The sequence below is a fragment of the Apaloderma vittatum genome, unplaced genomic scaffold (assembly GCF_000703405.1).
Source record: "Apaloderma vittatum isolate BGI_N311 unplaced genomic scaffold, ASM70340v1 scaffold9476, whole genome shotgun sequence".
NCBI classification, from domain to species: domain Eukaryota; kingdom Metazoa; phylum Chordata; class Aves; order Trogoniformes; family Trogonidae; genus Apaloderma; species Apaloderma vittatum.
The window spans coordinates 28,176-42,132 of record NW_009721279.1 but is presented as its reverse complement, the minus strand read 5'-3'; the positions used below and the strand labels follow the sequence as shown (position 1 = coordinate 42,132).

The window sequence follows — 13,957 nt, the reverse complement described above, 5'->3', positions numbered from 1 at the left end:
ACTGTTTCCTTGTTAAGTACAAACCTAGATTAATTGCAATGGGGTACAGAGAAAGTTTAGTTGAGATTGCTTTGATGCGTTTCTTGCACTCAGCCTGAGGGCACCTGATGCCTTAAGAGTGATACAAATTAGCAAAAATTTTGATGATTACAGGCTACTATCCTAAAGACTTGCCAGAGAAATAGGGAAAAAAAAAAAATCTGTGTAGATCTACAGTTTACTGGATCAAGGGCAAAACAGCACCAAGGAAATGTATCAGCTGGTCAGGAAGTAGAGGAAACCATTGGTGTAATATTTGAAGGAAAAAAGCACATCAAGGACTTCCACCTCTTCAGAAATTGTTCAAACAGAAACACAATAATAACTGTAATTTACAGTTCACTTCACTGTTTAATGTTACTTCTATTGCACCATCATCTATTTAATGCCATTTCCTCCACAACATGAATCCATTAGCCAAAGAATTAGAGTTGACATAAAAAGAGAACTGGTTTGAAAACATGCATTTTTAGAATCGCCTGAATAATCTTCAGCCACCTCAATCTCCGCATCCTTACCGGAACATCAAAAGTTTCTTGTGTGTCATCCAGCATCTGAATTTTGATGGACACGAGTTTTCCTGGAGGAGTCGTAGGTGGTTTCTGTCCATGCTCCAAGGTACTGATCCCAGCGTTTTCCTGAGCTCCCAACCGGGATCCTGCTGTTGGTCTCTGCTCTGTTTCACCCATGTTTAGGGAAACACGTTTCTTATATCTGATAAAAGAGTAAGGGCAAAGAAGACCATAAATAAGAGGGTTTTCACACAAGCATTAGAGCTAATAAAATGTATGACCATTAATACAACCAGTAATGACCATTATGATTTTTTTTAATATCTCAAATTAAGAGAAGAAAAATGGGCAAACTTTATACTTTTCAAAATACACAGGCTAATCACTTGCTGGGAGTAAAGGCTGATAGACTGACTACAGTATTGCAAAATGGGAAAATACTCCTTTTCTCCTGGGGAAGGCAACTAAGACCACATTGGAAACTGAGCGTGACAAAACTCAGATTTCAATGAATTATACTAATTTTTATGCATTTAGGAATCAGGCTGTTGTCAGTCACAGCCAGGGCTACTAGAGATGGGAGGAAGATGAGGAGAGCAGATGGGACAACTCACCACATTCCTTCCTGGCTACATCAGCATTTTTTTGCTTTGGCCCTTCCAGCCTTCCCTGACCCTATGCAGCTGCTACCTCACTTAAGAGTCTGTGAAGCAGGAAAGCCAAAGAGGTACAAGATGCCCCCAATTACATGGCCTAAACATTTTGTCTCGTTTGGGGACCAGAGCTGCTCTAGAACCTGGAGCCTGGCCTGATGGGACGAGGACGGTGAGAATTCAAAAGGCCAGAAAAACTGAGAGCAGTTAACACTGGTTGGGCAAAGCACAGGAAGAAATTCCCACTGTAAGGGAGAGGGGAACACAAAGGACTGCACCTTCCTTGCTGTGCCAGGGGAAGGCTGCACTTGCACCAGCTCACCTGAACACCTCCACTGGTCGTGGATGCCTCTGCTGAATTACAGTTACCTCAGGACCTGGCCTGCTAATTTATGTTTTTTCCCCCCATGCAGCTTTCATACCACATTACATAGCGTATTTCTGCTAAATAGTTATTCTATCCTCAAAAGGGAGCAGAGCTACAACAGTGATTCAGTATGATTTTTTTATCAACTGGCACAACTTTGAACCTTCTTTTTTAATTCAAGGACCATTACTTTCACTTGTCAAATGTCACACATCATACTAGAATTTTATTTCACATTTTCCCCTCCCTGCCTTTTGACACTCTAGCTGGGTTTCTGATGAAACCTGCCACTACTGTCTATTTATCTTTCTTGGTAACTGCATTTTCATTCTGCATGACTTTTATTTGCTGATCAATGACCATTAAAAAAAACCATGTAGCACACAAAGAATGGAAATGTAACTTTCCAGATGAACAGAGGCACAAGAAGAGTACTGCCAATCATGGCCTGGCTTTTACTCTGGGGTTAAAATTATTGAGAAGACTGTGGGAAAAAAACAAGGCACAAGGTAGCCTACGTATTAGTGAATGCATCACCAGTTCTACAGTATTACTATGAAGAACAGCGCCAGGTAATAAGGCACCAGTTCCCTCCCAAAAGACAGAACAAACACAGTCCTGTCTTCGGCAGGATATGCTATTTACTACACATCACTCTTCCATGCCCTGACTAATCTGTTCCCACAGATTTTTTACACAGCAAGAAGCTCCGAGTTAAAAAAAAAAAATAAAAAAATTAAACCAGCAGTTTGATTAGAAGAAATGTTAGGTAGGAAGGAAAGAAAAATTAAGGATTACACACTTCTACGTAGTAGCTCAACAAGCGCCAGTGAAGGAGAACAAAAAAACTGCAGGCAAGCTTTTGCAACGAATGGGCGCTATCCTACCCATCAAGGTTGGAGTGACATGAGTAAAACCCATCCAAGCACATGTCAAACACTGCCAAAGAGATGACTCTTTTCCTCAATCGGCACTGCAATCTAAAAATGCAGTAGGAAACAATTAAATGTATTTTATTCTTTGAAATTAATTAAATCAAATCTTTTTATGACATAAGAAGTGCCAACAAGAAAGTTGCATTTGGAATTCCAGAAGAAAGGCCTACTCACAAATAAATCTGATTTTCCTGCACGTGGAGTACACAGGAACATTTAAAAAGGGAACAACGTGCACTCTATCTGGAAGTGCCCCTACACACAAAGGCATTGATCCATGTCCTTATTAATCCAAAAGCTGTTTTAAGAGCTCTTCTGAAATCACCATATACCACAGACAGCATCAACACAGCTGAACAATTGCTGTGTTACTATGCTAGTTTTTGGCTAAGTACAGACATTTAAAGTGCACAAAGAAGAAATCTGTTCTTTCCATTAAATCCAAAACATAGGAATCAGTCCAGTCAGCTCAAGTGATATCAGTAAATAATCAACACAAGGAAATACTGCAGAGCTTGAACTTTTCTAGAAATGTTCTTCTGACTAGATGATCTCGTGGCCCACATACACATTCAGACAAGCCAATAAACTTAGTGAAACAAGGAAATAAGACACAAATTTAGGAGCCAAAAAAAATTATGCAGGAAAGGTACAAGCCAAACCACTCCATATATAGAGCTGAGTGGGGTTTTTTCAGTAATAGTAACAGTAATATAGAAACTCTTCTTAATATTTATTTGCTTTCTTATTTATTTTTGAACCCTTCAGTTACACATACACATTTCCCTTTGGAAGCAAAGATCTAAGCAGTATTGACCACCCTGATCACATGCATCTACTACTTAAAAAGAATTAAAAAGCAAACCTTTCTCTTTTTCTAATCTGAATGTATATCTAAACATCACCATGCTGCACTGGACATAATTTCATGTTTTTTCTGTATGACATTAGCTTCACTCACTGCGCTGCTGTCATAACATCAACATAATATCTTTATTATGTCTTTATGTAAGTGACCTTAAAAATTACTACAATTATCCTCTCTGAAATAATGCAGCACAATCAGCCAAGCTGTATACCTTTCTTTAAATAGCTTTGATCTAGAATACAGCAAACTATGGTCACAAAACCCAACAAAAGAGTATTAAGCAAATATTGAGCAGACCTGGGGAGATTAGGATATTTAACATCTGCCATCATGAGGAGAAGGATCAAGTTTGAACAGAGGACGGAGAATTTTAAAGACACTCTAGTAGAAGGACAGCACTGATGAACTGAGGAGGGTATTGACAGAGAAGAAAAAGCAGTGGCCACCAGATTCCAACACATGCAGCTCTAAGCAAAACATAAGTGAAGGGAAATAACCAGTACCGGAGCAAAAAGAGTGGCAAATCAAAAGGACAGATCCAAACTCCCCTGTTCAAGAGGGATGCTTTATATAGCACTGAAAAGGTTCAGGCCAACTAAATTTTCCACATATTTTGCCTTTGCAGGACAAAAAAAACAATCAAACTGATTTAATCTAAAGGGAGCTAGGAGTGCAAACAGTACTTTTTTGGTGGGAAGAGGGCAGGGGGTTGGGAATAGAGGGTTACAAAATATTACAGACGAGCAGCAATAAACCACTGTTACAAACGTAAGCAGAGCTCATGCTAGAATAGATGTCAATCTGATCTGCTAACTGCTCTGCTCTTTTACATCAATGGAGTTTGAACATTTGGCGCAAGCGGTTCCTGAAGCCTGAAGCCTCCTCTCATATGGGCAGAATAGTACCAGGTATCTGGATTTTTTCCATGTTATTTTGCTTTGCTTAAACACATTTTCACAACGCAAAACAGAGGGCTGTACACTGATTACTATTCAGGGGAGGTTTAGGCTGGATATTAGGAGGAAGTTCTTCACTGAAAGGGTCACTGGGCATTGGAACAGGCTGCCCTGAGCAGTAGTGGAATCACCATCCCTGGAGGTGTTTAAGAAATGGGATCTGGTGCTGAGGGACATGGTGTAGTGGTGACCTGGCAGTGCTAGGTTCATGGTTGGACTCAATGATCTTAAAGGTCTCTTCCAACCAAAGAGATTCCGTGATTCCTTTCAAAGGTGGGGAAGCCTGAGGCACAGAGGGATGCTGTGAAGTCACAGAGCAAAGTAGCCCCGGAACTGCAGTCCAGGCCTCTCCAACGTTGGTCCAACACTGTCTCTCAGATCGTATGGCAACAAAACTTTTCAACAAGACTAAAGTAATCAATACAACACCGGACAAGACAACTCAAACTGACTGAAAGGCTTATAAAACTGTCAGTAAGAGCTAGGAAGGCACCGGAGGACTAGAAAGGAACAAATTCAATCCAGATCTTCCAAAGGATAACAAACGTAAAGCAGCATGAAGAAAGTGGGGCAATCCAGGCAAACTGCTCACACGTGATTTTAACTCTCTGTGTCTTGTAAAACTTCTGGGAAGCCTCAGCTGTCGAGAGGACTAGAGTGAATACTGCTGGCTAACACTCTTGCCAAGTACTCATCTTCAGTGCCAAGCGCCTTCATATTTGCAGAAAAAAACATAAAACTTGACAAATTAGAGTAAGTTTAAGGAGTCTTAGTAAGTAAGTTATAAGGAAAGACAGGATAATATGTACAGGTCAAATGGGGAGGACTTGGAGGGAGCAGCTGTGGCAAATCTAACCATTGAGGGTGAAGATGCCACCTCTCTCAGTGGTCCAGGCCCCCATCCCGCACCAGACATGAGTGCTCCAAAGCAGAGGGAGCAGGACATGTCTGCACCTCAGCCACCCCACTGCAGAAGTAAATTTATCAATCAAGCTCACTTCTCATATGATGTGCTGATCCTTCCTATTTCCATTTTCTTCCTTCCTCATGGACAACAGTCAAGTAGGTTTAAAAGCACAGCCCTACCAAAAGCACCTGTACACCTTCAGCAAGGGAAAATTCCACACCCGCAGCACAAATGGACAGTGAAGCTGCATTTTCATTAATATACCAGAATTACCATGAACATGAAATAAGAGAGCAAGTTTCTCAAACCTGCATCAAAAACATAACAATACAATAACATAACAAGGCAAGAGGACCAGGAAGACTGAAACCGATTTCAGTGTAAAATTACAGGCAGCAGTGGACCAACACAGCTCGGGTTTTTATATTTTATGAAACATTATCCCAGTTAATTTCCACAAGTTTACAGCAGACTAGTACAAAGCAACCATGGTAATTACAAAAACTAAAGTTAGTCAATCTAAATAACACTAGCATGATTTGGGGGGGTTGGACTAGACGATCTCTAGAGGTCTCTTCCAACCTCTAACATGCTATGATTTCTTTGCCAAATGCCACAAATTTGAAAGTTGTGATGAATCAATGCAAAAGAAAGAAATCATCCTCAGCACTTGCTCAACAGAAAGCTCGTGTACACCAGGCGCAGCAGTGGTGAAAGTCAAGCGGTGAGACAGTAGACAAGATACATGTGGCCAGCCACTGCAGCAATAAATGGCAAATTTTTAAGTCATGCTACATGAAGTGCCTGGATCAGCTCTGTTCCAGGCAAACAACAATAATTAAAATCAGGTTCTTGAAAAGGAGTCACCATTTACCATGTGGCACAGCTGTGTGGAAACACCTAGAGGTCATTTATCCTTTTCACCAACACAAAACAAATATGTTCTGTAGGAAAGAGAAGCTCACAGTGGAGAAAGTGGGATTTTTTGGAAAGCTTTGAAGTCACCATCATCTTACAAGTCTTCGACAGTTTCTCGTGGACAATACAGAAGACTTCTTGGAAAATCGTCTTGAGAATCTGAATTTCTTAAGGAACTAGCAAAACCCACAAAGGGCTGCCTCACTAACACAATGTTCGTGCTTCGCACTATTCCGCACAGAATGACATACTACCCTTGAAATTACACAAAGGTCCTCACAAAGAAAAACATACATTAGAAACCTGTCATAAATCCAGAAGTTTCTCATTACACTAATGGACCAGTATTTTTGTGGAAGCAGAGAAATGTGACTCCAAAAGCTCTTAACAGAAAAGCAGCTCAAGCTTGAAGGGCAGTAGTGCAAACCCAGGTGCTTGTTGTCTGATTCTCTGCTTGCACCCAGCAGCCTAAGCTTGGTTGCTCAGCCTCTAATGGAAACGTTGCAGCTGAAAATGGTTTATGGATTTGTGCCCAGCCTCCTGTCTGCCCTTGCTGCTCACATCCACAATATTCAGATAGAGAAGTAAGTTAATGTCAATGATGGTTGCTTGATGAAGTCAGAAGTAGGGAGGCTCTAGGTGAGTTATGGTCAAGAAGATCAGCATTAGAGGCTCATGTCTAGCCCACTGTACAGTCAGTGGAGAAAAGGATGGAGGAGGAGCTCCTTCATTTCTAAACACCCATTTAATTTTTCTTTCTCCTGTCGCTAAAGGCACAGAAAATTAACTTCTTAAAACCTGCCTCCCAAAGAAAACACTATGGTTGTCGACTTTTTCAAAGTCTTAGAACCGGATACTTTAGCATTCTGCAGACTTCCTAAAATTTGCAGCAATAAGAAATGCCCTCAACAAAGGTAAAGTATCCATAATAGAATAAAATTCATCATCTGTCATGAAAATAAAGATAGCCCAACAAAGCTGCCCATCTTGGTGAGACTCTGAAAATCTCTAAATCACACTGTCCTACAGCTTGACCAAGTTTCTGTGGTATGGTCACATAGATGGAGAGACTAAATACTCAGATTTGGAGAGCAATACAGTAAGCTTAGTTGTTAACACCCAACTAGCTAGAACAAGAAAGCAATGCCCAGTTTAGGGACCTAAGCAGTAAATAACACCAAGTTCTACAAACTCCAACTCTTCAGTATGCTGATAATGTAGCCCAAAATCCAGAATAATGAACATTTACGTACATACAGGACAAAAAAGACACCTCTTGCAAGCCTATCAGTACAGCATTCAGAGTGCCCGCATTCATTACTGTTTCTACCTTTAGGGCCATTCAGCTTCCAACTGGAGCTCATTTATCTTCATTGCATTCAGGTTTTAAAGCTGTTTGCAATTCTGTGGCACTAGCAGCTGTTCTGGATTCCAAATCTTCTGCCAGATGTCAGTGAAGAGCAGTCCCATCCTGCACAAATACGATGTATGCTATCTTTTTTCCTCAACCACACACCTGTCAGGAGATCTATCAACAAGTGCACTAATAGATTCCTGCACGCTTTTGCAATTGCTTCTGTGAAAAAAACCTCACCCCTTACACATAAATACATGGTCTATGAATCAAGTAAGTCTGGTTCACAAATATTTACCTTTTAATTCCACAAAATTGAAACTACTTTTGATAGTTGTCAATGATAAACAAGACAGTAAACATATTGATTACCTCTATGTTATGTTTTACAGACAATCTTGCATTAGAAACTTATTCAGGCAAGGAACATTTCTTTTTCTTCCCTACATCTTACACAAGCAAAGCCATTGTATATATATGTAAGTGAGCAGTTAAGTGAAATCTTCACGTGCTCACCTTCTAAAAGAAGCCCCATGGAAAACTCTTCATGCAAGTTGCTCTTGGGACTGGTTGTGACCATTTCCCAACCTCTAGGGACTTGTCTTCGCTAATTATTCTTCACTGCCTTCATCACACCCGTGACCACAATCAATCCTATTTACTAGAATCCAGAATGCCGATATCCTATTCAAACCAACTCAGCCAAGTATTTTCTCCGGGTTTTATATCAGCCAACTTGAAGGCAGTGTACAAACAGGTAATTCTGGCTCTTCCTGGAAGGAAAATTAACGTCTCATCTGCTAAGTCAAGGGGATGATTGGTTCCAGCTGCTCAGTCAGTGACTCTCCCCCAGCAACTGTGTTTTTCCTTCCAATCCAAAGGCAGAGTCTGAGCAAAATGGGGAGCTCCTGGACCCATGAATACCTTAACAGCACAGAGGGAGACAAATGCTTTGTTATTAGACACATTAAAATTTGAATTAAATATTGCCCCCTTGCTTTGCATTTATTGTATCGTCATTCAACCACCATGTATGCGCTTACAATTTACTTGTACATGAAGTTCAACACTCTGGTTTTAATTTGAAAATACCTTCCTGCCACTTTACTTTCCCAATTGAACAGACCACATTTTTCTATAAAATTTCTGCTTTACTTCACAGCAGGGATATTTCTTCATTACTGTAAAATTCACAACTTACTTTCTGAGATGTTTTTCAACCTGCTTTCATAAGAAATGATGGTGAGGAAGAAGTTGCAATCTACTGGTGTCACATACTCAGTGTCACTGAAACCCCTTCCATTTTGCATCACCTGTTTGTGCCAATTCCATCACTAAAACCTATGAAAAAGTAAAACTCAATATGCTTACATAAGTGATAAGACGCAATTTTTTCCATGGGGAAAAAAAAAATAGGAGTAGAGTGCATGAAATACATGTTTAAGTCACCGAATTAGTCCTTTACTGATTATATAACATGTTGTAGAAGTGGCAACGTACACGTTACCATTTTACAAAGAGGTAAAGCTTTTTAAAGTTGAGATATAAAAGCATCATCATGTGGGCAAAAAGCTATTTCACAGTATAGACAGAAACACTGGGGAAACTTTATTGCCATGTGATAAATGCTAGGAACATATACAGAGAGGGTTTTTTTAAAAAAAATACCTCTCTTTTTTGTGTTTCCAGCCAGCACAGTTTCTTGATCAATTGTGTCATCACCTGAGCCCACAGTTTTTCACTGGAAAACAGGAGCAAAGTGGGTAAGAAATTAAAGCCGTTTGGTGGTTCAATAGTTGTACAAGTCACTCTTGAAGCCATTAAAAGCATTTTCCAAAACCCTTTCATGCCATCACTCTGCACAAATAAAGCTGTTGCACCAGCTGGAGTGCTCTGGGCTCATTCACCCATGCAACACCTCATATGAAAGCCAAGCCGAATGTGCTTACAGTAGAAGAAAGTAATCTGATTTACTTCCAGATTTAACAGAATTCTGAAAGAGATCCAGCAACTCATACCCAGCTTCAAGCATAACGTCGACATTTTCCATGAAATAAAAACATGTCAAAAGAATAAATAACACACGATGTTAATACTACCGTTTAGTAGTTGGGGGAAAATCTGATGCAGTCCTGGTTTTTGAGAAATAAAACAGCTCAGGGGAAATACTATTTCACTGAACCAAGTATGAGTATATAGTAGAGGTATTCACACTGCCAAAATTCCAGTTGGCTCCTCTGGAGAGCGACTAAGCACTAGAGCCTAATTCGGGTGTTCAGTGGCCCTTCAGAGGAGCTTCTCCCTTCCCGGAGCACACAGACCCCTAGCAGAAGACCAAAGGGCAGCGGTCAGCGTGCTGAGACCCCGTTCCCTCTCCTGTGGAGAGAGACCAGTGCCCATTTGTCGCACTGGTGGCGGGTTGCACAAATACAGGGCAGAAGCTCACCAGCTTGCCACCATGCTGCACAGAACAGGTACCCTATGGCCCAGTGGCTCGAAATCGCAGAGGGACACAACATCAGTGTTCAGCAGTATGCACCCAGGGAAAGTGCCTATCCAAGCATGTTAAACTGAAGCCATAATGGCCTCAACTAGTTTCCTTTTCAACCAAAGCTTGTGATCAGACTCCCACAAAATTACTATGTAAGTCTTCCACCAGGAAAACCATGTTTATGGTCACAGTTATATGCTCAGTATATACAACCCATTATAAAAACAGAAAAAATTCCCTCAGGCCTTAAATATTTGAACAACCGTTCCTGAAAGAGACTTTTATCAAGCAGTCTTAGAAACTTATATAATGGAATATACAGTTATTTTTTTCTAATTAAGTTTTTGAGCAGAAGCCTTTATTATGTTTGACCAAGGAAATATCACACTTGGTAACAACAGTTTCCATTAAGAAATGCATGTACCACCAAGAAAAAAAACCTGCTTCATGTACTTCTCTTTAGAAAACAACTCAACAGTTGTTTTGTTCTCTCCTCAGCATCCTGGTGGGGATGTAATGGGTCATAAGGTATGACTGCATAATATCCAGGTTCAAATATCTTCTGTTGTTTTAAAATCATGTTTTTATTCTTCCTTTGAAAATTAGTTAAAAAATCATAGCAAAGCTTTAAAACTTTTTTAGGTTTCTATCTCACTTCTCTTTGTGCAAATACTTGAATCACTAAGAGATCCCTGGGGAAACTCTACCTGTGCTCAGTAGCACAGTTGAGACACCGTCTGCCCGTTTGTCTGACGACAGCTCTCTTGATCTTTCAAGATAACGTACTTCTCTGTTTAGATAATTGATAACAGTGCTTTTAATCTGTGAACAGCTACCAGAGATACTGTGAGGCAGGGATGCAGATATACTGCTGCCACAGGTAAGTTCTCATTTTATGTCTGGCTAGAATACAAGTATTGTATAAGCTTTATTAAGTCAGTCTAGGGTTGGCTTTCATATAAGACAGATTTAGACCAAAAAAGTTCTATTAGCTGCTGTTGTGTCTGCAGCATAAACTGCTCTTCTCAGTGTAACTTGCTTCACAATGAAAACTGGCATAAGTTTACACAGTCACAGACTGTTAGGGATTGGAAGGGACCTCAAAAGATCATCTAGTCAAACCGCCCCTGCCAGCGCAGGATCACCTACAGTAGGTCACACAGGAACGTGTCCAGACAGGTTTTGAAAGTCTCAAGAGAAGGAGACGCCACAACCTCTCTGGGCAGCCTGTGCCAGTGCTCTGTCACCCTCACAGTAAAGAATTTCCTTCTCATGTTTCTGTGAAACCTCCTATGCTCCAGCTTGCACCAGCTGCCCCTTGATCTGTCATTGGACATCATTGAAAAGAGCCTGGCACCATCCTCCTGATGCTTACCTTTAAATATTTATAAACATGAATGAGGTCACCCCTCAGCCTCCTTTTCTCCAAGCTAAAGAGACCCAGCTCCTTCAGTCTTTCCTCATAAGGGAGATGTTCCACTCCCTTCAGCATCTTTGTGGCTCTGCGCTGGACTCTCTCAAGCAGTTCCCTGTCTCTCTTGAGCTGAGGGGCCCAGAACTGGACACAATATTCCAGATGTGGCCTCACCAGGGCAGAGTAGAGGGGCAGAGGGAGCTCTCTCGACCTCCTAGCTACTCCCCTTCTAACACACCCCAGGATGCCATTGGCCTTCTTGGCCACAAGGGCACATTGCTGGCTCATGGTCATCCTGCTGTCCACTAGAACCCCCAGGTCCCTTTCTCCTGCACTGCTCTCCAGCAGGTCAGTCCCCAACCTATACTTGTACTTGAGGTTGTTCTTCCCCAGGTGCAAGACTTGTTGTATTTCATAAAATTTCTCCCTGCTCAACTCTCCAGCCTGTCTAGGTCTCGCAGAATGGCAGTACAGCCTTCTGGTGTGTCAGCCACTCTTCCCAGTTTTGTGTCATCAGCAAACTTACTGACAGTGCTCTCTGTTCCCTCACCCAGGTCACTGATGAGTATATTGAATAGTACTTGTCCCAGTACCAACTCCCCAGGGATTCCACTAGATATAGGTCTCTAACTAGACTCTGTCCCATTGACCACAACTCTCTGACTTCTTTCCTTCAACCAGTTCACAACTCACTCCTCTACCCAATCACCCACACCACATTCCCTCAGTTTAGCTACGAGGATGCTGTTGGAGATGCTGTCAAATGCTTTACTGAAATCCAGATAAACCACATCCACTGCACTGCCATCATCCATCCACCTGCTTATGTTCTCATAAAAGGCTCTCACTTCCCCTTGGTAAAATCATGTCAACTGCTCCTAACGACCCTCTTAATCCAAAGCCTAGCACTGCTAGTGCAAGCTTTAGAAACTGTACCTAGAGAGGTGTTTACCTGTTCAACCACTCTATTGTCCCTTTATCAACAAACCTGTTTCAGTGTAGATTCCCTGTGGCTTCTCTTACATTTCAAAACTAATTTCTCATCTGCTTAGAAGTATAAAAACACATTATCTGTGGAATCTGTACTTTTTTTTACTAAAGGGGACAGTGGAAAGCATTGATCTTCCTGTCCTCTTCTTTGCAGAGTTAGCAAGGACAGAAAGCAGAAATACTGCCCAAGCCGTGCACAGGACTGAAGTGATGTCCTCAAAATATCATTGGAAGTAATACTCCAGAACAGCCTTTACAATCCGAGCAGGACTAAGAGCCTTTTTTAATGATAAAATTAAGATATCAAGAGGTAGGACCCGTCAGTGAAAGATCAGGCAGAAAATGTGACATAGTAAATAATACATTTCAAATCATTCAAAGCCAATGCCGCCTGAAAGATTTTGATGGGTCCTCTCACCAAACACAAGGCTCCCAGTAAAGCGGCACAGCAGAGCATGCAGCTGCGCCAGGCAAACAGGGAAATCCGGTATTAGATTGCTCTTCCCTTGAAGAACATCCTACACTCCTCATGTTCTCTTGGCTCCTGAGTCTCAAATAACTTTAGATTATGCTGAACACGGAAGGCAGCTTTTATATGCCCACATCCGATAGTAGCGTACAGCATACCCACGGCAGGCAAAGACCTCTGAAGAGTAAATAAATAGTTTCTCCCAGGAGTTCTTCCTTGCTGAGTATGCTTGAACTTCACACGCCTTCTCAATGGCATCCCAACATCTCCCTGCAGAGCGGGCAAGCTCGCATCAGCCTGGGAACTGAGGAGCCCAAGAGGCCTTCAATTTCCATGGCTGCTCAAACTGGAGCAGGTCCAGGCCCTGGAGAGGATCCAGGCCCCAGAGAGGAGGAATTCCATCTTTCCTGCGCTGGCCGTGGCGGAGCTGCCAGCACCCAGGCAGCGAGGAAGCGGAAGGCGGGCAGCTGGAGCACAGCGGGGACGGGCGCCAGACCCCAGGGAGGAGAAGGAGCAGACTGGGACAAGGGCCCAAAACACGAGAGGGAGAGAGTGCGAAATGAGCAGGGATGGGAGCCAGGGATCCTGAGGCAGTGCACAAACAAGGCAGGGAAAGGGAAAAAGGCAACTGCGTGCAAGAGGAAAACCGGTCAAGGATGGGGAAGGACAGACAAAGTGTCTGGTCTCTGACAACAAGTCTGGAAGGGAAGAGAAACCACAGGGAGAGATAAGAGAACAAGCAGCCAAGAAGTGGAATCAGGCCTCAAAAAGTGGAAAAGGATTGCCATGAATGGCAAGACCGAGGAGAGGGAGGAAAAAAGTGCTCTTTGATGGAGGACTAAGTCCATTTCCTTCCAGAGCTGGGATCTGAAGTCAACAGTCCTATCCCACACATGCAAAATTACTCAGGATCCTCCATCTCTCGCACGATGCTCTGTGGCCACTGCCACTCTCATCTCTCACCCCAGTGCCAGGAATCTCCAGTGAGATTAATTTGCAAACAGAATAGATTTTCATTTCTTCTTCAAATAAGAAAAAAATGCATACATTACAGGAAGAGTTAAGAATTGAGAAGTATTTGTGT

The 13,957-nt window shown here is 42.0% G+C and overlaps 1 protein-coding gene across 1 annotated transcript; it reads right to left on the bottom strand.

The window, feature by feature from the left end:
• Nucleotides 1-557: 557 nt before the first annotated feature.
• Nucleotides 558-728, bottom strand: LOC104275390 (FERM, RhoGEF and pleckstrin domain-containing protein 1-like; the record flags this gene model as incomplete). The annotated part of the gene is made up of 1 exon (XM_009871325.1): nt 558-728. A coding segment is annotated over exon 1 (171 nt), but the record flags the coding sequence as incomplete, so codon positions are not given.
• Between the last annotated feature and the right edge of the window lie 13,229 nt (nt 729-13,957).